Here is a 25,426-nt window from a genome sequence, read left to right as displayed (position 1 = left end):
AATTTTGCATAAAATGATTTAACTTTAAATAATTTAAATTAGCTAAAATATAGTCATACAAACCTTAAACATGTTCGAAGAGTTGAAACTAGTAAGAAAGACTGAGCTTATCAAACCCAAGTGGGATCATAGTTGACCTAGAACCATCAGGAAATGTATTCTCCACTAGGTCTGAACCGCCCAAATAGGATGAAAGGAAGCAAGTGCACTTCATAACGAAGCTAATATCACCAAATCGAGTTGATTAAGTTATCGAATCAAATAAGCTATACGCTCGCTCGACGAGGGTCTGGAGGGTAGCTTGGGCCTATTGCTTTGTGGGTCACGTGCTTAGCTGAACATCTCATTTGGTGCATGGGGTGGACCTCGTTTCCATGGGCCTAGGCCACTAAGGGCAGTCGATGAAACCGCGGGACCTTACTGGGTTGAACGCTCTGTGGATGGGTCACAAGTTGTAGGTCGAAGCACAGGTTGGATGGTGGGCCGAAGAGGGTAATCAGTAGGCCTCAGTCGGGGATGGGTTTGTTGTAGAAATTTCCTAAAGTTGTAGGCAACCAAGAGGGTAATCAGGCAATAGGCAATAGGCAATAGGCAATAGGCAATAGGCAATAGGCAATAGGCAATAGGCATGGCGAAATTTGAAGGGTTCGTGTGATGGAAGTGAAGGTCGGGCAGAGAAATGGAGTAGACCGTTCTCCTCTTCTCCCACAACCAATTCTCCCTTCTCTTCTAACTCCTCACAGGTATTTCGCCATTCCCTTATCTCACAACCCATCACCGACACCCTTTTCTTTCTTTTTCTGAGAAATCTTACACAACTTGCTTCGCTTTTCTCCTTTTCCCTCCAATAGAAATTGGGCCAACGCCAAAACATCCTTGAAGAATCACTTCAGAGCCATTGCGCTGGTATGTTTCTCTCCATTCAAGTGCTTTTGCTTCTAATTACTCCATCCCCATGTTTGAATTGTTTCTATAGCCTAAATTGTACTGCAAACTAGTTACTGAATGTTCAGATCCTCAAAAATTTCAAACCCCATATGAATTTCATCTCAGTTTCCATGAGTTGGATTCATAATTTCTAAATTCGAATTGACAAACTCACTAACTTTTTGTTGATTCATTGCGTTCGTGAGCTACATGTAAGAGGAATTTTTGTATGCATGTAAGGTTCGAGTTCTAATTTCCATTTAGTTTTGAAGAAGATATCACATCAATGAAGCATTGAGTAATTAATCATGTTTATCCTGATTAGCTTAGTGACAGTTCTATCAGTTCCAGAATGAATTACCATATAATCTATGCTTGTTCTTGCCTTCTTTCTTATGTTTTACATAATCACTGCAGTTTAGAGATAGATATCAATTGCAAGAAAAGCTTCAGAGTTCTTTGAATGGACTTCGTAAATATCAAATGCATTTCACGCTTGCCTGCCCCCGACTACCTCCTGTAAGTTTCTTTTTCTCACCAGATGCAGAGCTATATCTAATCTACACATATTTATACAAACTTATCTGTTCTCTGCTTTTTTCTTTGTCAGGCTAGAACCACTAGTTTGGTAGTTTTGGTTCCCCTGATAGTATTTTGTGCCAAATGCATAATTGGTGCCTCTTATGCTAGAGTTTTCGGAACGTCGAGGCTTAAACCTGTTAAGGAACCAGAGGGAGAACGTCACAACTTCAGAAGCGGCCATTGGAGATCTGCTCTTCGAGAGATAAGGGAATTGGATGGTTTGGATTCTGAGTCCTCCATATATTCTACTGTAAGTAATATAACTTTTTGCTCCTACTCTTACTGTAAGGAATGGTTTTACTTGCAATGTGAAACGGGAGGAGAATTGAGAACTGGTAGAGTTGTTGAATTGTTGCTTTCATTTCTTTGAGTACCCAACTCCCCAAGGCTTTTCCAGCTGATCATTCATTTTTGTCTATTCCTAATGGAGTTCACTGGCCACCCACTTCGCTTTCTTCTTGTTTGCCCATCTTTTTTGTTCCAATCAGTGTATAATGCTGCCAAAATGGCAAACTATCTTCAGATAACAACACTGGATCTGCACATGGGTGGGGTGAACAAGAAAAGGAACAATGCAGAAATATGTTACTAAGAGTGTTTAAATGAACTTCATAAATTATAAAAATACATCATATGTCGAAATCATTATAGAAAATATGCTTGATGATTTCAAAACAATACCCTTAAAAATCATCCTATACTCATTGTAGTTCTTCTTTTGCAGAGCCCTTCAGAAGAACAACAGATCTCAGTTGAAGATTTGTCACATGCTTACAGAAAACTGGATCAGGATTACGACAAATTTCTATCAGAATGTGGACTGAGTAAATGGGGCTACTGGCGAGGAGGTGCGCAGAGACCTGGACAGGAATAGGCAATCTTTGCAGCACTTTTCTGTGCTCCCTTGCCATCCAAAAGGGGCTAGGCTAGGGAGTTCTTTGTAGCAACCATTTTTCTGGTGTTGTATTGTAGTGGAGTAAAAATTTCAACCCAGTAATGTAATTAAACTTTAAATTGGACAAAATTTATGCATTCTGCATCCAATTTGCTACAACTCTTAACAAATTGAAGAGCTAACCCCAACAGGTTTTTAATAATTCTATCTAAATTTATTTAGTCCACGTAGAGACCATCTGTCATGTAAGTTTTAGAAGAAAAAATGCATACTAAGTAAAAAGAACAGAGATTCAAACATGGGAAGAGCTAATGAAAAGAAAGAAAGTAGGAAAAGATGTGTAAAATTAGGTATTAATTGAATGATGTTATGATATGAAGCCCTTTCCCTCACTCACTCTTTACAACAAACAAATTCCCCACCCTAAGTATTGTGGCAACAACTACACAATCAATCCTCTTTCTATGTATCCCCCCTCCCTCCCCTGTGACCCTTATCAACAATTACCTCTTCTCTTCTCTTCTCTTCTCTTCTCTTCTCTTCTACTTTTGGGGTATATTTAATTTTCAAACCTTATTGTAGCTTCTTATATTATATACAACGCTACTATTAATATTTCATGGTTCATTCTTCTTTACACACAAAAGTGCAGCACTCACAGTTTGAGAGACCACAGCCTTCTTCTACCTTTGATGATGCTCTACCAAACTTGCTTGGATTCTTTTAAAGCTCATCATAACTCTTATTCGTCTTCGCCTTTCTAAAAGCCTGCTGGATTTGTCTCTCATGCTCTTTCAGCATGTCTTCAATAATGCTTCCTCCTGCAGGCACTAACGGTCCCGAGTAATGTATTCTGTTCTTTTGCACATATCCCTACATGTCACATGTTCAAAGTAGGATTCAGGGACTAAAATACAGTTTTATGGTTCTAATAGAATGAGAAAGAGACTTGTGTTCATACCATTCCAGAATCTTTAGTACACACTCCGTCCTCCTTCGTAAGCGAAGAGGTTGCCGAATCGCCCACTGTCTGATGCATCTGAGATTTCTGTGTCCTCAAATCTGCACAATTTCTTGATGCCCCGGTGGGCTTACACCATGAACTTGCAATAGTCGGGTGCACCATAGATGTTGAGTGGGTGTACCGACTCTGAGCAACTCGAGGAGGCTCACCGTCCTCTTGAGGGTTGTATTTCATACTCATCTTTTTAGCAATCGGGTGTACCTGCAGTTTTTGTCCATCAGAAAGGTATGTTCTTGAGTGAATACTGCTTTTTTCAAAACTATTTTTTATACAAACACAATGTGTTTGGTTTCATGAGAAGCTATAAAAGTATTTTTTTTTCACAATTTTATTAAAAAGTACACTCCCAAATGTCATCATAAACTCAAGGACAAGTAGTTTCCAATTTGTGACATATACCTTAATCGTATAGTCTCCTTGAGTGTTGAACTCGGGAGTCGGAGCAGCCTTGTTGTCTCTCAAGCCCCTTCTTACTGATTCGGGATGATGTCCCTTCACAGCTTCTGCTTTTCTCCTGAAATTAAGTAAAGTTGTATCTATAATGATAGCCCCAAAAGGTAACTAGTAGCCTTAAGTATGTTTGGCAAAATATAACGAAAAAGAAAACTAAACAAAAACTCAAATGAAGACCAATAGAGAAACGATTATCCATACTTTCTTTCTTCTTCATTCCGGAGCTTTGCATCGAATTCCTTGCTTGGAGGATATTTTGGTAAGCTTGAAGGGTCACAAGGGAGAGGTTCTGTTCTGAAAAACTGCAAAATTCACAAGAAAGAACACATAAAAAAGAAGCACTTTTTATTTCAACTCTAGCCAGGAGAAGACAATAGTGAAGCGGGTTAATGCACAAGGTCCTAACTCTTAAACATACAAAAGGAAACTGAAAATACCTCACTTCTGAGAACTTCGGTAGCGGATCCTCTGTGCTCTGGTTCAATAGCAAGTAGTTTATTAACAAGAGCCAGAGCTGGAGGAGGGAAACTTTTGAATGTTTCAGAAATGCAGCTTTTATAACGGTGTTGAGGTTTGAAGCTGGTTGAAAGTGGCAACTTTGTTCTCCGCCAGAACTCCTCAGACGGTGAACCACAGAGCTTAAAAATTTTGTGCATTTGTTCCACCTGATAAGAAATCCACAATTTAACTTCCAAATGATTCTTGTAGTGATCTATTGTTTTCTCTTATTTTCCTAAAGATTACACGAAAAAGAGTTTCGTTGATAAAAACCTCTGTTCTTCCCGGCATAATAGGCTTTCCAGCAAATAGTTCAGCAACGATACAGCCACAGCTCCAGAGATCTATGGCGGGTCCATATTCAGTAGCACCAAGCAAAAGCTCAGGTGCCCTGTACCACAATGTCACCACCCGACTGGTCAATGGCTGCTTTTGATCAGGTTGAAAACAGGTAGCTAGACCAAAGTCTCCAATCTTGAGCACACCATTATCGTCAATGAGAAGATTTGAACCTTTGATATCTCGGTGCAGAATTCCTCGACTATGACAGTGTTCGAGTCCTTGCATCAATTGTTGCACATAACATTTAATCTGCAGCATATAACAACACATATCAATATCAATGGTTTCAGTTATCAGTTCCTTCAGATATCAAACATCATGGTCAGTTCGATGGCTCAATAGCTCAGTTTGAATAAGCATTCATTTTCATAATGGTTCGAGTTGAAATGCTATAGAGAAGCTTAGGAAATACCTGAGCCTCAGAAAACTTATGTCCAGGAGCTGCAGCAAGGCCTGCAAGGTCATGGTCCATGTACTCGAAAACAAGGTGCAAGCTACCCGACATTTTGGAAGTAACTAAACCCTCAAGCTTCATAACATTTGGATGATCAAGTTTACGCAAAATATAGATTTCCCTGGCCATAAAACGGACACTTTCTCGATCCATATTTACAAATCTCACTTTTTTCAATGCCACAGTTTTTCCAGTTTCAAGGTCTCGGGCTTTATATACACTGCTGTAAGTTCCCTGTCCAATCTGCATATAAGAAAGAACACAATGAGATGATTGACACATTTCGATATGAAAGACACATGCTGTTCAATAGATACAAATAAGAAGCATTAGAGTCATATGATTCTAAAGAATTTAAGTCAAAAAGAGAACAAAATGAGTGGAACGAACTTTTTCTAACTTCTCAAAGGAGTCAATCCGGCGGGGAACCCACCCTTTAATGGCTTCTCCAGCAACAGAAGCTAACCATGAAGGCCATCCAGCCATCACATATTCAGCTTCTGCAACTTTAGACAAGCTAGCTAACCTAAAAATGTCGGGCTTTCTTCCAGCTGCCGAAGTATTATCTGCTTTTGCTTTTGCAGGCTTAATGGATTCATCGTCCTCCCTTGCTCGATGGACAGACCCTCCATTGGCCTTTGTTTTATGAACAGAACCTCCATTGGCCTTTGCTTTATGAACAGAACCTCCATTTGCTTTAGATGCCTGCCTTGACAACTTAATCTCTGACAACAAATCCTCTCCTTTAGAGGGAGAAGGAGCAACCAATTGAACTGATGATTTGTTCACATCTTTTCCCGTTCTAGACTCTTTCTGACTGCTATCTTCTGGTCCTGAGGAATCTCTTGAGCAAATGCAGCCCATACTTCCCCAAATTTTCCCAACGTTTATTCACAAACGTTTTCTACCATTGATAAGCCTTCATTTCCTGGGAAACCCCAAAGTTTCCCCTCTCTGTCAAAACACTCAAACCCGTTTCATCAATCTCCTAATTCTTCAACACTCAAAATAATCCTCAATCCCTTCGCATAATTTCCAACAAATTGCAGATTGAACCAACCATAAATCCCAGAATTCTCAACCTAATTTCCGAGAAATTCAAATGACAAATATACGGGAAGGAAAAATCAGGCACTCAATCCGCAAGAAACAAACAAAGAGCCCACCGATTCTAGAGATAACACAAGAACATTAAAACCTCAGATGAAAAGAACCCAGAGAAAGAGAAAAGGAGAGATTAATATTGCAATCGTTGAGGAGAAAATAGAAGAGAAGGAAAATAGAAAGAGAAACAAAAAAAAAAAAAAAAAAAAAAAGGAAAAGGAAAAGGAAAAGGGAAAGTGGAATGTAGAATGTTGAAGCTGAATGTGATTAGGAAAAGGGAGGGAGAGTTGAGTGGGTAGTGATGAGATCCTAGAAACGCGAAGGAGCAGGCATGTTTGGGGATTGACAGAGCGGGTAGGTTACCACCAGAGCTCTGTGTTTCCTTTATTTCTCCTTGTGTTTTATGAAAGATGAAAACAGAAATTGAATCGGAAGGGATGATAAGTAGATATTGGAAACAAAACAATAGAAAAGGATTGTTCAAACCTTCCATAGACAGTGAGGAAGAAGAACCGAAGATTGGTTTTCCTTCTCTGGGTGCGCGACTGCCGCAAGACGTGCATTGCAGTACTGTCGTGCTCAAATCGTTAGTCCTTGCAAAAATGGCGAATTCTTTTAACTGATTCTAATGGCTGCCTCTCTATTCTTAGAACATTCATATTCTATTTCTACCCTTTCCTTTTCATCATCTAACTGAATTTTACATTTTTTTTTTTTTTTTAAATCATTTCAATTACAAATTTCTCTTTTACCTTTAAAACTTCTAAATTTTCAATTTTTTTATTTAATGCTTTGAATTATTTTATATTTTTTTTTAAAAATATTCATATTTTGTGTGTTTAATTTTTTTTTTTTTTTTTAAATAGATTTACTATTTAAAAACTTTAAAAATTAGAAGAAAAACAAGACATTTCAATGAATTAGTTGCTTTTAAACTTCTACATTTATGAACCTCTCAATAGGATTCGAACCCATATGAAGTTAAATTCATATGAAGTTAAATTCTTCAATTTCTTCTGGAAGCGGCTTCTGGACATTGAGGGATATCCAGAAAATCATTTAGGGAATTGGTCATTTAGGGAATTGTTTGAAGAAAGGAAGGATCCCAAAGAATCAATCTTTCTTTTAGTTGTTGAATCTCTCTTTGATTGATCAATGTGTGATATTCCGAATCCTCAAATATTTATCCGACAAAAAAACTTGAAAATCAAGTTGGTTTTAGAGTTTTCAAGTTCGGTAGAAGCTTTAAAACAATTCATTTATAGATTTTCTACTCATGATTTTTGTGAAAATTTGGGAGCTACACTACACTCCACCAATTGAGCCCAAAACGATTCCTCCACCTTCATAAAAACGTTTCTAATAAGTTTTCTCCAGACCTCGAGGGTTCAAAATGGCTAGATCACATCCCCCAATTCGAGTTTATGAAGTTCATATTCGGAGGAAGAGTTGAAATTCGATTCCGGCCTTGCACACATAATATGGAGGCCAAAGATTATTTGTGTGGAAGTGCTCAAAACCAAAAGAGTTACGAATAATAAAAATTTGAGAAGAAAAGAAAATGGCCAATAACTCATTAAGAGGAAATTATATGTCGCTATTGACTCACGAACTGACTCACGAACTAGAACCTGTGACCTTTAAAATTGGAGAGCAGTAAGAGTTATCGAGTGACTCTAGATTAGTCAGGTTATCGAGTCATATTAGATTTAGGTTAAAAATGTGAAGGAGTCGGTGTCCAAATTTATAGGAATCAAAACAGACATATTATTAATTCATGGCATTCTAAGTACAGAGGTTTGTAGGATAAAATGAAGAAAGGTTGAAGAAAAATGAATTAGGCACGCCCAAGAAGAAGATTGGCTATAACCAAGATGATACTACAAATATCTTCCACAGTCTTCCCGTTGCCAGACAGCGCTGATGGGTCCTTCGGCGGCTGCGTGAAGCTGTCCAGACAGTCGCCGGCCTCCGTCATGGCTGCAGACGCCTTAATGTTGACGCCATTGTAGTCACCTTCCCCCAAGTCGTTCTTCCCATCCTCGATGTCGCCGGCGGCATCGTCGTACTGTTCAGCACAGGTGACATATCGCTCTTTAAGCTTGGGATCGGTTGCCTTGGACGCCAGGGACTGGGCGAGGGCACGGGTTTGAGCAACCTTGTCGTGGGCGAGGTTGAGGGTGAAAGTGGCCAGCCCTTTTAGGTCTGTAGTGCCAGTAGATTTCAACACGTTAAAGCAAAAAGAAGGGTTTCTAGTTTTCTTGCAGATGGTGGAAACGATGTTGTCTTGGGAAGCCCCTTGCATGGGCACCATCCCATTGAAGATCAATACTAAAAGGACAATCCTAAAGACGGCAAGAAAACTAGAAGATGCCATTTTTTATTTTGATTTTTCTGTCTGTTTTGCTCAATTAATCCGTAGGGAGGGTTCACATATTTATACACTCACAAATATTCCTTTTAATAGCTTTCACGTTAGAATTTTAAGTAAAACGCTATTAAAAGAAAACGAACAAAAATAGACAGAATAGGTTAAGCTTTTTTCTCTCTAAACCCAATCACAAACTTGGCTTAGTTATCATGCACTTTTTTAGACAATACACGGTCTTGCTCCATGTGCCACTCTCGTGTTAACCTCGACTGACTATACATGAGAGTCATAACTTTACTCTCTTTGTTAGTAAGATTATAACCGTTCTTCTCTGCTTAAACTAATAATATTTATTTTACAAAAAAAAAAAAAAAATCAAGGTTATTAATGTAATATTCAACAATATGTTGTTGACATAAAAGAAGATCCTATTCAATAAATAACCTAAAGAATATATAGTATATGAATAATGCTAATACGTGGACAAATATTTGTTTTGCCAATGTTTTTTTGTTGGCATCACGAAAAGTAGTCCTTACCATCATTACGTGTTTTGACGTGAGAAATGTGAGTCAATAAACTCGAATTGGTTAAAATAAAGGATGTGGGAATCATGTATTGAGAAGTTAGTAAGTCAATAAGCTCGACTCCGTTAAAATCATTGGATTTGAGAAGTTAGTAATCATGTAACATTTTGGGGGAATCACTAGATAACGGAGACCAACCTCAACCCACAATTTCCTGCAAGTTTGTTAGAGGCAATCATGAGCTAAGGGAGACCAACCTCAGTCACAGACTTAGAAATTTTTTGGAATTAGCAAATTACTCCATAAGGTTTTTTTTTTAGGACTTGTCTTTCTTTATGACACATAAATAGCTTTTTTCAAGAGCTTAAGGTGTTTTTGGTGTATGGGCTAGTACTAGCACTATTTTATGGTTCAAGCATGGTGTACAACGATGCCTCGAGAAAAGGATTGGGGTTGCGTGTTGACGTTGATGGAAAAATGATTGTATACGGCTCCTAATAGCTTAAGAAATATGCGCGTAACTACCTAACCCTTAATTTGTTGTTAGCAAATATGGTGTTCACGTTAAAAATATGGCGACGTTACAAGGTACACGTATTTACTAACCATAAGAGCCTCAAGTATCTTATTCAGGTAGAAAGAGTTGAACATGGGACAAAGGAGATAGTTGGAGTTTGCGAAGGATTATGATACCAAGAATCCTTTATCACCCATATAAAGCTAACATTAGTGGCCGATGTGTTGAGTAGAAAGACAACTCACTCTTCTAGCATGTCATTTTCGGTGCTCCAAATCTCTAAAAGTTCTACTAGACAGTCATAATTCTAGTCATTTTGGGCTTAGTATGGAGTAGAATAGTCAAAAGATCACCTTCCATGCACCCTCACGTGCCCCATGCGTGATTGGAAAGGCTTCTATGCGCAATTCCACTCGCAACGGGTTCACATGCAAATACCTCGGCCAGTCATTGCTTACCCTTAATTAAGCATAAGTTAACATAAACTCCCAAAAAAATTCACTACTTGACACGCATCCCACTCACGACACAAGTGTTCTTAGCTTTGAGTCCAGGTGAACGTAAGGCATTAGTATTTTCTTATTTTTTCTTGGCGTGGCATGTGTACTCCGAAAGCACACCTTCAAGTCTCGCAAAATATTGCCTCATTTATTTTCCTTCAATTAACGTAGGGTCCGCACATGTCCTTCCACCTCCATGAGCGCTTAGTTTTAATCCACCCCAATGCACGTGCACCCAAAATTTTCAATTTTTCCTAATTTCTTTCAATTTCTATATATTTTTCTACAAAACTCGATTGGCTTCTTAAAAAAAGTTCGAAGTTTTTAAATCCAACAAAGTTAATTTCATTCAATTTCATTTAGGGTAAAAAAAAAGATAAACACATTTAAAGTAGGGGCAATTTCTTAAAACTTATGGTTCTTTGACCTTGAATGGAACTCCAATTGTTAAGTACCTTCTCTCTAAAAAATAGTAGCTAAAAACTCATAACTCTTACACGGTGGCAAGTGTAGGTGGTAGTGCCAATCTGTACGTCACTAGTCCTATTTTTTTTTTAGGATCTCAAAGAGACTTACAAATCTTGTGTAACTTTGGGAAAGACATGATCACCCATAACAAACTCAAGTTCCTTTCTACGAGTGTTTTCGTAGTGCTTTTGCACGCTCTGTGCCTTCAGTATTCTTTAATTGATTTTTTGCACTGCTGCGTTAATAATTCAAACCAACTCCGGCCCTTGAAGTTGTTGCTCACCTACCTCTTCCTAGAATATAGAAGTTTGACACTTACACTCGTATAGAGTCTCTAAGGGTGCCATCTACATAGTCACATGTAGCTATTATTATAAGCATACTCCATTATGTACAAGTGTTCATCCCAACAACCAGCAAAGTCTATAACACAGTCCTCAACATGTCCTCTAGAATCTAGTTCAGCCTCTCAATTTATCCATCCGTATGTGGATGAAAAGTCATACTTAACCTAAGTTACATGCCCAACACCTTATGTAGACCCTTTTAGAAGTGCAAGGTGAACCTTGTTTCCTAATCTCACTTTCTGAAAATTGGAATACCAGGTAGATGGACTATCCCTTTAACATACAACTGAGTCTACCTGTCCACTTGGTATGTGATTTTTCTACGAATGAAGTGAGTTGTCTTGGTCCACCTATCTTCAAATGACCCAAATGATTGTGAAATTATACTTGGTGTTTGAAAAATCCAAGATATAGTCAATAGTCGATTTATTTACGTATTGAAAAGTCAGACATTGACCTACCCACTCAATTATTCTTCCTTCCTTGTAGATATATTTACCTATTGAAAAGTAAGACCGTGACCTACACGCTCAATTATTCTTCATTTCTTGCCATTGGTAACTAGTCTTTAAGCCTTCATTCATCTTCATACTTTTAGGGTAGAACGTATAAGTATTATACGGGCTTCAGTTATAATATCTTTCCAAATTTTCTCATCCTATGGTATGCATAGGCGGGCTTGCCGCAACAAATTGTCTATCTTACGAGACGTAAACCCTTTTGGCCTATCAGTCTCTTACTATTCCCAGATCTTTTAGAGGTACGTATCAGTCTTCTCAAATTTTGAAGCGAACTAAATGCATAAATTACAATTAAATTGAACCAAACTCGATCACAATAATAATAATAATAATATATTTATAATTCCTATTTCTTCTTCAATTGAAGGGCTTCCATATCTTTATTGACCAGCAAATGAATAGCATCCACAAATTAAATATCAGACCAATGGGTAAACAACAGCCACAATGTCCTTAAACAATATCTATAATTAATGTTTCTTATTCTAGTACCAAACTCTATAACTTGGTCGTATTTACACCACAAAGATCAATCAGCTCAGCCATGGCAAGTAGGCTTGAGGAAGAAGCTCCCAACCAAATTGGAAATGGTAGAGAAGATCAGAACAAGGAGGAGACTTGGCAGAAGAGAGATAGAGAGTATCTGTTGGTAGTAGTAACATTCATGGCAACCGTTGCTTTCCAAGCCGGGGTGAGCCCTCCCGGTGGTGTCTGGCAACAAGATGATAAGAACTCGAGGTATGTAACAATAGAGGGAAGAGTTAGAAAAAAAAAAAAAATCTTATAAATACTCATTAGATGTATGCTCTATTAATAACTATGAATAAAATTGAAAAATACCGTGATTAATGTTAATTTTTTTTGTGACTAAATTGGGTGCCCACAAGTATTGTAGCAGGGACATCGATAATGGCCACAAAATTCCCAGTTGAGTTCACCACATTCATCGTTGGCGTAACAGTGTGCATGATAGTTTCAATGTTGCAATTCACACTGCTGTTGAATGAGTTGCCAAGCGACACACCCTCACTTTCGAGGAAATATCTGTACTACACTTTGTTCTTCGCATTAGGCAGCATGCTCTCGTCTTATGTGTCGTCGGTAAAAGCTTATACGCCGGAGCCGATGATACCCCGGGCCGTCACTGTTCTTGCGTTTTCTATTGGCACTGGTATTGTTTTAGTGGGGATTTCATTGTTCAAACAGAAGATACAACAGAAGATACAGGAGAGACGTATGCATTAACTGTTCACTGAAATTTATGTAGTACTCTAAATATATGTTTTAATCTCCATTATTATTCAACTCCTATAGTTTATAAAGTTTTTATTGAGTTATAATTTAAAACAGATCTTCACAATGGTATGATATTGTCCACTTTGACCATAAGCTCTCATGGCTTTACTGTGTGCTCCAAGAGACCTCATACCAATTGAGATATTATTCTTCGATTATAAACCATGATCATTCTCTAAATGAGACGATGCCCATGTGGGACTTTTATTTTCCTCAGATAGGTGGAACCCAAAAAATAGTTACTTAAAATACTTTTGTGACACTGCATATTTTTAGCTAGAGGTATTTTTTTATTTTCTTTTTACTGTGAGTTAAAATAAATACTAAAGGCACAAAATTTATGACCCTTAAAGTTTAATTGGATTATGAGGTCGTAATTAACTTTGGCTAAAATGAATCGCACTCTTTTTGACAACAGAACGACGATTGTGCGACACTTATTTTAATCCAGTGCCTCCATTGTTTGTCTCTTACATGAAGCTTTCCTCAAGTTAGCTTCTGCTATTTCAAGAGTTTATTAAGCTTCTTGTGGATTAATATCAGTAGCCTTCTGGGCATCATTTACTAAAAAAGTGACCTTATTATTGCCTATTCTAGCAAAACCACCTATCACAACCATCGTTAACCATCCGTCATTAGCTGTAAGACTAAGACGTATTCTCAAAATATTAATATCTACACATGTGGCAATAGGTGTGTGATTTGGTAATACAAGTCCATTGCGTAAAAATCGTATTTTGAGGACAATCTGAACATACAGTCGGGCCTCGGGCCACAGTTTGAGGAAAAAAGTTTTAGAAAACGTGGACGAGAAAAATCATTGAAAGTGAGTTTGAAAGAAAGAATTGTGAAAGTCAAGAGCACTTACAATACTTGGTTGAGGGAGGTTTGATGACTACTTGGTTCCCAGTATAGTACATTTTGATGCGGTTCGGGTCTGACAGGAGTAAACATGATTTTGTCAAATGATCATAAAACAGAAAATGTAATAAGAAAGTAATACGACATGAAAGTAAGTAGAAAGGTTTTGGCATGTCAAGAGCATGCGGCCATGAGCAATATGTCCTAGACAAGAATGACAGTGAGATCCTCCCCCACCTCATTGGTTGATGCCCTTGTCAACCAACTAAGTTCAAAATTTGCAATGTGGGTCACGGCGGAGTCTAGATTTTCGGCGCTCAATTTGTTTTCTATATAGGGAGGTTTTTCCATCTAACAAAAAATTCTTGAACACTTTGGATAGACCTTCTAACTTTCTCAACTCTGTCAGCTAGGATCACTTCGACTTCTTTGTTGTCTTTCTATTTAAGGTCTAATCTAGGTTTTACAATGATATTGAGGCTGTCATAGTTTAGATTGGGGAGGTAAGGCTTTAGATTGCTCACATGGATTACTGTTTAAATTTTCATCCATGTGAGCAATGCCACCCCGTCAAATTTAACTTCTTTTTTTTTGAGAACTTATACTTTAGACAAGCCTCTCGTCCTTTGTGCTGCAGAGATTGATCTGTTCTAGAATCAACTTGATGATAAATGAGATGGGACGATTCTTCCTGTTTGCCATTTTTTCGTGTGGTTGAAATTTCTTTCTAAGTAAGCCTAAGTTATATTTTTCGTCGGCTTCCATTTGTGAAGTTTTGGGCTTGAGGAGTCTTCCCGAGGTGGTTAATGATATGGCATAGGGATGACTCACATTTTCAAAGGGGTTCCTCCTAATTGATAAACTAGTTTGGCAAATAAAGCAGAATTAGACCACATCTAGTGTTGCATCCAATTTTTTTTTTTTGAAATGCCTCAACGAAGTGTCGATGACCTAACTTCATGTTTGCCAACCTTTGGGATGTGTGTAAGGAAGGCTAGTGACACACTTTTCCAAGGTCTTGTCACCACTAGCAAGGGTTCGAGGAGTCCTGAGATCTTGGCGTTTTCAACTTTGCGCTGTTGGCAAATGAAGCATTTCTTGGTGTACTATATTATTTCATATCTCACATATTTTGTCAAAAGTACCCCTTCTTCGCTTAGGCATATGTTCACTACCATCCTGGGTAACGGATCCATAAGGTATTATGACATTTTTGGATAAATTTCTTCCTTAGCTCGTCCCCTCTTGGTAAATTTTAATTAAATGTTTGAAAATAAATAAGTAGGTGTTTTATGAATTAACATTTTATTCTTATTAAAACAAAAATTTGAATAAATGATCCGAACCAACCCAAGCTAAAAAATTTATGGTTGGGTTCATTGTTTAATAAAAGTTGTTTTAACCAAAAATAGGTAAAACATGAGCAATTAGGTTTAGTCTAATAAAATGTCCCAAGCTAACCCATTTAACCAACAAACACTCTCGACTATTCCCGTGAAAGTACTAACAAATTTTCTAAACCTTCTTCTCAAGGGCTCCACCTTACATTGATTTTGACTCTCTTGGCTCTCAACATTAGTTTTGCACGATGCTCCACCTTACAATTCAATCCATTCGTTGGACGTTTACGATTTGGACAAATTATTCAATCAATTCGAGAATCAACCGTAAATTAGACTTCCACAACATCTAAAAATAACAAATGTAACTTTATAGGTTGTTAGCAATATGTACAGTGTAAATGGAGTCTCCGCTACCGTTTCCACTCTAGTACCCATACCGTCGAGTTTCCAATCTGATTCCGTACTTGTTAAAGTATTGTAATTAGGTGTCTCGACTTTGTGAAAACGGTCAAAGGTCTCTTGAACAATATCACTGAGGTGTAAACCCATTCTTGAGATGGGTGCATGGGATCAAGTAGGTTAATCCAATAGTTGGCCAGCACACAAGGGTCGCTTCCCCCAAACGTTGGTGACTTTATGGCTTTGTGGGAGGGTCCGCCAACTAACCTCCCATAAATGATGTTAGATTAGAAGACATATTACTGTCCAATCAAAACTTTAAAAGTTTTTTTTACCCTAAAGATGAAATTTATCACCCCTAAACTCACAACACTAGAATTAGGAGACCACTTCCTCGAACCCAGAATAAGTCCATGAGCAACTAGATAACCACATAGAACTTTGAAGCACTTCAGATGCTCAAATAGTAGTAGAGACCGGGCTTAAACTTATTAGAGCCTGGAGAAAAGTCCATGGATACCTATGAGGATGAGGATGCGAGCCTATGAGTAGATTGGTTGCTGAGTTTTTTTTTTACTTATCCCTTTTCTTCTTTTTTTTTAGATATTTGTAGGTTGACAATCCGGGTAGGGAGCATTTGAGAGATGCTTGGTCATAAAGGGTTCATTCTAAAGTGTTACTCATATTCCTATTTTGAATCTTCTGTATTTAGTTTTGTAATTGTATCCCAAATTAGTTTCTCCGTAATAAATTATGACGGTGATTCATTTAACTCTCAAATCTCATTAAATTGTTAACTATTTAGTAGTTTCACTTGGAACCAACATATTAAGCGTAACGACCCAGGCCCACTGCCAGTAGATACTGTTCTCTTTGTGCTTTTCTTTTGAGCTTCCCTTCTAAGTATTTAAAACGTATTTGTTAGGGAGATGTTTCCACACCCTTGTAGCAGGTGTTTCGTTCTCCTCCCGAACCAATGTGGGATCTCACAACTCCTCCTTCAGGCTCGATCATGGGTGTAATGGACGACGAAGACTACTCCAATTATCGGCACTAAAGTGGAAAAATAGTTAGATTGGTTGAGCTTAACTCTTCACATACATGACGAACAAAGAAATCAAAGGTTTTAATCATTTTACCTACGAAGCTATTGACAGATTCCAAGAAGAAAGAATCCCAATTAATGATGTAGCCGAAGCCAAGTTCATTTTACAAAAAAATAAATAAATAGATTTCCCTAAAAGGAGGGCTTGAACCCTAACCGTCACACACTCTAACCAATCGAGATATTCCAGCTCGTTGCATCTTTTATTTTAATTAATTAATTTAATATTTAATTTTATTCGGGGTCAAAGGCAGCATTGGTAAGCTTCAATGGGACACTGAGATTTGAAGTGAAAGATGATGATGCTAGGATGACAATTGCAACACATGGTCGGATAAGAACAAAAATTAGCAGAGGCAAGTTCATGGTACAAGGAGGCCTTGCATTCCAAAAGAAGGAAGAACAACGGCTCCTGGAGATGCTGGTTGATTTTCGTAATTCGGGTCCATGTAAGTAGAGACCGGATTTGAGGGGCTTGCAAAGTTGATCGTGTCAGAGGCATGTCGAGGCAATTTACGACGTATTCGTGCTACACAGGATGTTCTCACCTTCAATATAATAAAATAAGGCATAAGTATTCAAAACTGTTAGCGCCTAATGTTAACTAATTAAAGGAAAAACCATGAGTATGTATTTCAAAAATACTATTTTTAAAATAATAATAAAATAAAGAAGAAAGTGGACGAGCAGATACTCAAAATGAATAATATCATATCATTGTAGAGGTAGATTGTTCCTATCGAAAAGTTCAAGAACGGAAGAAGTATGATTAAAAAAAAAAGTTTAATTGTTCGAGGTTGAGTTGGAAAAATATTACTATAAGATTCTCTAATTTCCTCGTCGACATTGACATCAGTTGCGCCTTCAGCCGTGGTTCTTAGAGCTTAATGCTATGTGGCATAGGATTATTATGTGTATGCATACTATTTATCTAGTAATCCCAAGTATATGGCAGAATAAATCTAGTCATATTATACATTGAATAACTTTAGTATCCATAGTGAAGCAACTAGTCATATAGGTGCAAAGCAAAGGACAACCACCCCAACACATAGGCTACACATGGCCCAAAGCCTATGTGTGTGTCAAACCTGATTCTTGCACAAATTCTTCAAAAAGGGATTAAAGCTCTTGTATCATCCATCATATGTATGAGAATTTGGCACCTACGCATATGTATTCAAACACATTGAAGGCACTTTAAGAAATCATATGTTTGGATCTAAGTGGGTTTCAAATTGTAAAACCCAATACGAATCAAGTTCTTTATGAAAGCAAAAAATTTCAATGGGAGGTTCCAAATGTTGTATAAATGCCACGACCAAAATGATGTTGGAGTTTTTGAAAGGTTAATATGTATGTATTATTGAAATTCTTAACGGCTTATAGATATTTTTATTAATTTAGTTTTTTTATATATATATTAATTTTGTCGATTTTGTTTATATGGTATATGATTCTTATACAAGCCTGACCTTAGCTTAGTTGGTAGAGTGGAAGACTGTAGTGGTTGAAGAATCCCAAAGCCATCCTTAAGTCGCTGATTCAAATCCGATAAGTCGGTGTTTTTAAAAGTTTAATATGTATGTAATATCATTTTAGGTATTTTGTTGAATGATTTTTGAATTGATTCATTGCATATCATTTGCATGTTGACTGGTGATAATATTGGTGATAATATTCCTGCAGTAGAGGGTTGGTTGGGTAGGTAGTAAAACATGACTGGTGATAATATTGGTGATAATATTCCTGCAGTAGAGGGTTGGTTGGGTAGGTAGTAAATATTTTAGGTGATAGCATCACAACTTCTAGTGCAAAGAGTTTTGAATTTATTGCACAACTAAAAGTTTATATGTGATAACAATTTAAAGTTGTAGGTCATAATATCCATGCAATTATTCACAACTATATATATATTTTTTTCTTTTTAACAAATGGAACAACCTGAATCCAATAAAGGGTTAGGTTCCGAATCCAATAAAGGGTTAGGTTCTAAATCCAATAAAGGGTTAGGTTCTAAATCCAATAAAGGTTAGGTTGTGAAAATTTTCGGGTTAGGTTGGGTTACCAATCCAACCAACCCGAACTTTTGGGTTGTTCCAAAAAATTCTCTCAACCCAACCCAACTCAACCCAACCCGACCCATGTACACCCGTAACTTATCTGATCGATTGGGTTTATGCCATAAAATCTCGTAGTTAATTATTTTATTTTTAATAATAATTTTGATTATTTTGTATGCAATTTAACACAATTTTTATATGATAAATCTAAGGTTATTAATGTAATTTTGAACCATATGTAGTTGACAAATGGGTGGATCACGTTCAAGAAATAATCTAATGGGTTTATGGTATATGGATAAAGTTTGGTGTACAATGGTGAGATTCTACATCGGTTGGAGAGTAGAACGAAACATTCCTTATAAAGGTGTGGAAACCTCTCCGTCACAGACGCGTTTTAAAACCATGAGATTGACGGTGATACGTAACGAGTTAAAGAGGACAATATCTACTAGTTGTGGGTTTGGGCTGTTAGAAATGGTATCAGAGTCACGCACCAGGCGGTGTGCCAGCGAGGATGCTGGGCCCCTGAGGGGGTGGATTGTGAGATGGCACATCAGTTGGAAAGGGGAACCATACATTCCTTATAAAGGTGTGGAAACTCCTCTATGTCAACGAGAACGCTGGGTCACAAGGGGGGTGGAGTTTGAGATCCTACATCGATTGAAGAGGAGAACCAAACATTCCTTATAAAGGTGTAGAAATCTCTCTGCGCCATCAAGGTGAATTGTGAGATCCCACATTGGTTGGAGACGGGAACCAAGCATGTCTTGTGGAAACCTCTTTGTACCAATGAGGTAGATTGTGAGATCTCACATCGGTTAGAGAGGGGAACCAAACATTGATTATAAGGGTACGAAAACCTCTTCGTGCCAACGAGGACGCTAGACCCCAAAGGGGGTAGATTGTGATTCAATAAGTCTACCCTTATATTAGTTTTAAGAATGATTGAGATTGTAAACCATTTGTAAAAATGCCACAACAAAATTCTTTGGTATCAATTGTTCTGACGGAAGCGGAGGCAAGATTGATCGTACTCACACACCCACAAATATAAATTAAACAAAGAGACACAAAGATTTACATAGTTCGGAAGTAAGAAATTTCCCTACATCCACGGGTGATAGCCAATCACTAACCAAAGTGTTTACAAGTGTATCTCACACTCTCACACTACAAATTCTCTGTTACAAAGTTCTTCCCAATTGCCTCTCGTCAATACAAAATGACAATGACTCCACGTCTTAAAACAATGTTAGACAAACTTTTATATAAACATAGCAATACTAATTTCATGCATGAATCAAAGCAACACTAGCCTACATAAATCAAGATCATTCAAGTACCAATATGAGATAATGTACCAATATGGGAGATAAACCAAATGAATCCAATAGATTCATGAATCAAAGTGGGAAATGTACCAAAAGTATTAATGAACAGAGTCTTCAACAATCTCCACCTTGTCAGAAGATCTCCAAGAATAGAACTTATTTGGCTGCCACCAAGTCAACTAACTACTTCTTCCCTCCAATGTTGATCAGATCCAAGTAATGCTCGAACTTTTCACGAGTAACTACCTTTGTCAACGTATCCGCAAGATTATTAGCAGTTCCAATTTTCAATAAACAAATGTCCCCTTCATCAACAATTCTCGAACAAAATGAAATCGGATATCAATATGTTTGATACGAGCATGATGGACTTGGTACATTCGACAAACAAATAGCACTCTGGCTATCACAAAACACTTCTATTTATTCCTTAGAAATAACTAAGTCACCAAACCATGCATCTAGGTTCTTTAAAAGCTATAGTGACTGTCATATGCTCTGCTTCAGTGGTAGACAATGCAATAGCAGACAATAATGTTGAATGCCAACAAATAGGTCCACAAGCTATAGTGGACAGATAACCACTAATTGATTGTTACTTATCAATCTCCACTTGTCTCTCGGAAGCAATTGACATATCATCAACATACAAGATCAAATAGATAAACAAACCACACAATTGTCAAATTGACTATGAGTGTACTTATGCTCCACCATGAAGTGATCAAAATTCATATACCATTGACGAGGTGGTTGTTTCAACCTATACAAAGATTTCTTCAATCTACACTACTCGAAAACCAACTCACTGTGTCATATATATTTCTTCTTTCAAATCTCCAGGCAAGAAAACAATTTTTATATCAAGTTAGCAAGCTCAAGATTAAATTGAGGGACGAAAACCAACCAAATTTGAATGGATGGAGATATTCACAATTCTTGAAAGCATGATTTCCAAAAACAAATTCTCAAAACAAATAAGCAAGCTTACAATGAGAAACTTATCTTTGACAATTGATGCTGAGTTTGAGCATGTCCGGTGGTCGATGAGGTTAAGTCTTTCACTGTCATATTTCTTCTTCCAAATCTCCATGCAGGAAATTTTTTTTTATATCAAGTTAAGCAAGTTCAAGATTAAATTGAGTTACCCAATAAATTTTGAATGGATGGAGATAATCACAATTCTTGAAAGTATGATTTCCAAAAACAAATTCTGAAAACAAATAAGCAAGTTTGCAATGAGAAACTTATCTTCGGCCATTGATGCTAAGTTTGAGCACTTTTAGTGGTTGATGAGATTAAATCTTTCACAATACCCCAAATGTTGAAACCTGGCTCTGTTGATACTAATTGTGGTACCCTAATGCCACAACCAAAATGCTCTAATACAAATTGTTATAGCGGAAGTGGGAACAAGATCAATCATACTCACACATCCACAAATATAAATTAAACAAAGAGCGAAGAAATTCAACTACATTCGGGTGGTAGCCAATCACTATAACCAAAGTGTTTATAAGTGTATTTATCTCACACTACAAAACTACAGAGTCTAGGCAAATATAAAATGGTACTAAAAATTAACAAAGAAATTTCACTATATTCGGGTGGTAGCCAATCATTATAACCAAGAGCCTGTCTTACAAAGTTCCTCCGCAAATATAAAAAATATAAAATGGTACTAAAAACCAACAAATAACAAACCATGTTATTCAAATGGTCGCAAAATCGCTAGAAGGAGGGCTTGAACCGCTGACCTTGTGGTTAACCGCCACACGCCAATTGAGCATTTCTAGCCAATTGGCAACTTGGCCAAAGATTTAATTAGAAGAGTTCTTTAGGATTCGATACTGTATTTTTTTTTAATTTAATATTGAGTGAAAAATTTTACTGAGAAAATCTGTTATTTGAGTTGTGTTTATTGTTTGATTTAATGGGTTGCAAAAGCAATATGTTAAGCTTCAACGAGACATTGAGAGTTGAAGTGAAAGATGATACTGGAATAACACAACAGAGGCGAGTTCATGGTAGAAGAAGGCCTTGAATTTCAAAAGAAGGAAGAACAAGAGGTAATACAACAACTCAGGTGGAGATGCTAGTTGATTTTTGTTATTCGGGTGTATGTAAGCCGAGATCGAGTTGAGCGTTTTGCAAAGTTCATCGTGTGACACACTAGCTCTTAAAGCATCTAGTTTACCACCATGGCAATAAGAAGAATCCTATTAGTAGTCGTGAATGATATCACCAAAGTCATGACCATTTCCAATTTCTTGTAGTACAACTCACTAATGTCAAACTTGTCTCAATTTCGTTAGTGCCTTATCGGATGTTGAAATAGTTAGGGATCTCTAAACGAGACCTTAGTTCCATAAACTCGTCACAAGTGCTATGGACCATATAGGTAAACTCGGTAGTTAGTCAACACAGGAGGTTGCTCCCCCACTTCAGTGTGATGTTATGGTCTTGTGGAGGGTTGCTAGCTAAGCTTGCACAAATGATATTCAAGTCTCATGACGCCATATCGTCTTTCATGTCAACAGGTTTGTTGAGGTTGCTCCTCTTCAACTTAGGATACCAATGATTCACTTCCTAATCAATATAAGCTGCTAAATAAGAAGATCATACAAGTTTGTTTACCGTAAAACTGAGTTAGGTCGTTCAGGTAATTGTGCAACACTAGGTTAGGTGAACAACCTCCAAACCTTTATTGGGTTTGTAATACACACGAAAACTGACTTAGGAACTTCTAGACCATCTAAAAGCTTAGATAGTTATCGGACCATTAGGTGTATGAGCTTATGCATGAACTTCTTAGAGTTCATATTAGGTGTAGAAGCTTATGCATGAATTTCCTAGAGTCCAAATTAAAGCTCATGGTAACTAACTAGATCATGGATGTTTAAAAGCCTACGCATAGGCTACTTACCAACTATTTTTATGCTCACCAGATATTACTTTTTTTTCTCAAGTGAACAGCTAATTGGTTGATGTGGGAAGCATTCGGGAGTTATGCGACCATAGAGGAAGGTCATTCCAGAGAGTCAGTTCTTTTGGTATTTTGGCTATAGTTTGTTTGGTATCTCCTACCTTAGTCCCCGATTTTATATTAATACTCAAACAATCCTTCCAAAATAATAAATATATTTGATTTTATCTTTTAATGTTGTGTTATTTTTAAATTTTCAAAATTGTTTTATCGTACCTTTCTTAACACATTCTTGTGATTCAAAAGTCTAGATCATTAGACCAAAACGTTATGAACAATTTTCATGAAGAAAGCTTGGTAAAAAATGACTCCAATTCATCGAATCTAGTGGTGGAATATTGTTTTCTTTAACTTTCTTTCCAAAACCCTAACCTCTTCTTTTCTCTTTCTTTTTTCTTCTTTGTTTTCTTTATCCTCTCTTTTTTAAATGGCTTCATCATCCGAATGGTTCCATCATAAGACCATAACCAAGACAATCAGCTTGTTATGCACCAGCTTCAAGACAATCATCCGGATGGTTCACATCAGCTTGTTTTTCTCGCCAAGTCGAATTGGGATTCTATTGACATTGTCCACTTTTAGCATAAACTCTCATGACTTTGCTTTTTGTTTCCGTAGCAAGTCTCATACCAATGAAGATGGTGTTTCTTACCTCTAAACCCATGATCATCTCTGTGGGACTACTGCTCCCAATAATCCTTAACATCCTCGTTCTGCTTTATATGTAAGAGGGACCTATCGAGTGTCTGAATGCTCACAAAGAGCAACTCTTTATGCCTTCCACATTAAATTTGATGAATTCATTAGCTGAATATGAGATGACTTTAGTTGAAACATCGTCAATTGAAAGCATTGAGAACCCTTACATGGAAGCCCCCTTACTTCAAAACATAGTGGGAGAGATGGAAGAGTCAGTGGAACAAGGTCTTATGTACGAGACATGAATTAACCATGTATCAGTTAAGAGAACTATGACCATCATACACAATTTCATGACAGAGACTGAAGCAATATACTATAACATCAAGATATTCAAAAGATAAAAGTCATCAATTTAGCAACCCTACCTATAATACAAATACTATCCAATTGAAAAAAAAAAATATACATATGCAAGATAGTGAAAAATGTTGTACATGTTAGAAAAAAGAAATATATTTTTCCATCTCATAAATTTACGTGTACTTCATATTAGAACGTTCTCACAAAAAAAATTGTCTCACTTCACGAAAAATTAAATAACTCTCTATATTTAATTTCTTAAATAAATATCAAAACCCATTTACAAAAAAAAAAAAAAAAAAAAAAAAAAAAAAACAAAAACAAAACAAAACAAAAAAGAAGAAGAATAAGAATGATTTTTTTTTTTTTTTATCACTAACACTTAATATAAACATAAGATCTCAACCACCTTAATTAAAACAGGAGCCACATGTAAAAATTCATATCAAAATCTCGAGGAGCCACATGTAACAATTCATATCAAAATCTCAAGTTTTGAAGTTATTGTCCCTAACGCCACATGTAACAATTCATATCAAAATCTCAAGTTTTGAAGTTATTGTCTGGAGCCCTACTCGACCCTCTTCGAGCTTGTCTTTGACACTCGTGTCGTCTCTCTCTCGAACTTAGCATATGCCTTAGCTTCAATGCACATTCTTGGTGCATTGGATGATGCACCGTCCTCATCTCGCATCATGACACTTCTCAATCTTGGAACTCATGTGGTCGGATAGATGTCACTTGAGGGTCCCCTTGTCTGTCTTGTGTGGAGGTCACAATCTATAATCTTGGGACTCATGTGGTCTGTCACTTGAGGGTCACCCCTTGTCTGTCTTGTGTGGAGGTCACAATCTACTTCATGTTGGTGATGTTGTGACATGCTCCTTCCGACAATAAACGAGGGTTTTCTTCCTTTCATTTGGCTTGAAAAGCCTATGATTAGATGGAGGCTCGTTGGGGGGTTTTCTTCCTTTCGTTGGGCTTGAAAAGCCTATGATTAGAGGGAGGCTCATTGGGACAAGAAACGTTCGACCTTCCACTAGCCTTTTCGTTCTTTTTTTCTTTTTTTAATGAAATTGGGTCGGTTCATGACCTAGTTTTTGTGCGTATAAACTTGAAACGAGCCCAAACGAATTCAAATCCAAAAAGATAAAAACAAACCAACCTAACCAAAAAAGTTATGAATAATGAAAATTTGAGAAAAAAAGAAAATGAAATCTAGTAAGCTTTTGAAAAATTTGGGCAACTCTCCCTCCACACTCATTTTGATTCAAACTAGTTTCTATAGCTTCATCGTGGGCTGAGGAGGCCTATAACTCATTAACATGAAATTATGTGCCGCTATTGACTCACGAACTAGAACCTGTGACCTTTAAAATTGGAGAGCACTAAGAGACCTTTAAAATTGGAGAGCACTAAGAGACCTTTAAAATTGGAGAGCACTAAGAGTTATAGAGTGACCCTAGATTAGTCAGATTATTAAAATGTAAAGGAGTCGATGTCCAAA

The 25,426-nt window shown here is 37.1% G+C and overlaps 2 protein-coding genes, 1 long non-coding RNA gene and 1 pseudogene across 6 annotated transcripts; 2 read left to right on the top strand and 2 right to left on the bottom strand.

Moving 5' to 3' along the window:
- Window positions 1-570: 570 nt before the first annotated feature.
- LOC111786288 (uncharacterized) lies at window positions 571-2,563 on the top strand. Of its 2 annotated transcripts, none has more exons than XM_087121488.1 (5): window positions 571-743; window positions 852-906; window positions 1,345-1,446; window positions 1,538-1,759; window positions 2,220-2,563. In XM_087121488.1, exons 1-5 carry the CDS (start codon window positions 655-657, stop codon window positions 2,331-2,333), a joined length of 582 nt encoding a protein of 193 aa, XP_086977614.1. In that variant the 5' UTR covers window positions 571-654; the 3' UTR covers window positions 2,334-2,563. The 2 variants fall into 2 exon arrangements, with proteins under 2 accessions (XP_086977614.1, XP_023522372.2); XM_023666604.2 differs by having other exon boundaries at window positions 577-743; window positions 2,234-2,563.
- On the bottom strand, window positions 1,751-6,922 carry LOC111787622 (putative serine/threonine-protein kinase At1g54610). Of its 3 annotated transcripts, none has more exons than XR_015419913.1 (9): window positions 5,566-6,922; window positions 5,134-5,418; window positions 4,653-4,970; window positions 4,319-4,546; window positions 4,083-4,183; window positions 3,828-3,942; window positions 3,366-3,629; window positions 3,064-3,277; window positions 1,751-2,047 (listed from the first exon to the last, which is right to left on the bottom strand). XR_015419913.1 is itself a non-coding variant. In XM_087121487.1 (9 exons), the coding sequence occupies exons 2-9, from the start codon at window positions 6,037-6,039 to the stop codon at window positions 3,128-3,130; spliced, it is 1,935 nt and encodes a 644-aa protein (XP_086977613.1). In that variant the 5' UTR covers window positions 6,040-6,257; window positions 6,766-6,912; the 3' UTR covers window positions 2,444-3,127. The 3 variants fall into 3 exon arrangements, 2 of the variants coding, with proteins under 2 accessions (XP_086977613.1, XP_023523408.2); XM_087121487.1 differs by lacking the exon at window positions 1,751-2,047 and having other exon boundaries at window positions 2,444-3,277; window positions 5,566-6,257; window positions 6,766-6,912; XM_023667640.2 differs by lacking the exon at window positions 1,751-2,047 and having other exon boundaries at window positions 2,444-3,277.
- A 1,100-nt stretch (window positions 6,923-8,022) lies between these two features.
- Window positions 8,023-8,671, bottom strand: LOC111787822 (pectinesterase inhibitor pseudogene; annotated as a pseudogene).
- Window positions 8,672-12,008: 3,337 nt separating this feature from the next.
- On the top strand, window positions 12,009-12,879 carry LOC111787821 (uncharacterized). Its single transcript, XR_015420011.1, has 2 exons — window positions 12,009-12,268; window positions 12,418-12,879. It is a non-coding gene; the product is annotated as an uncharacterized LOC111787821 (long non-coding RNA).
- Window positions 12,880-25,426: the final 12,547 nt, after the last annotated feature.

Source organism: Cucurbita pepo, chromosome 2 (assembly GCF_057944985.1).
Source record: "Cucurbita pepo subsp. pepo isolate OVF chromosome 2, ASM5794498v1, whole genome shotgun sequence".
NCBI classification, from domain to species: domain Eukaryota; kingdom Viridiplantae; phylum Streptophyta; class Magnoliopsida; order Cucurbitales; family Cucurbitaceae; genus Cucurbita; species Cucurbita pepo.
The sequence above is the reverse complement of the archived record's forward strand: the minus strand, read 5'-3'. Positions and strand labels throughout refer to the sequence as shown.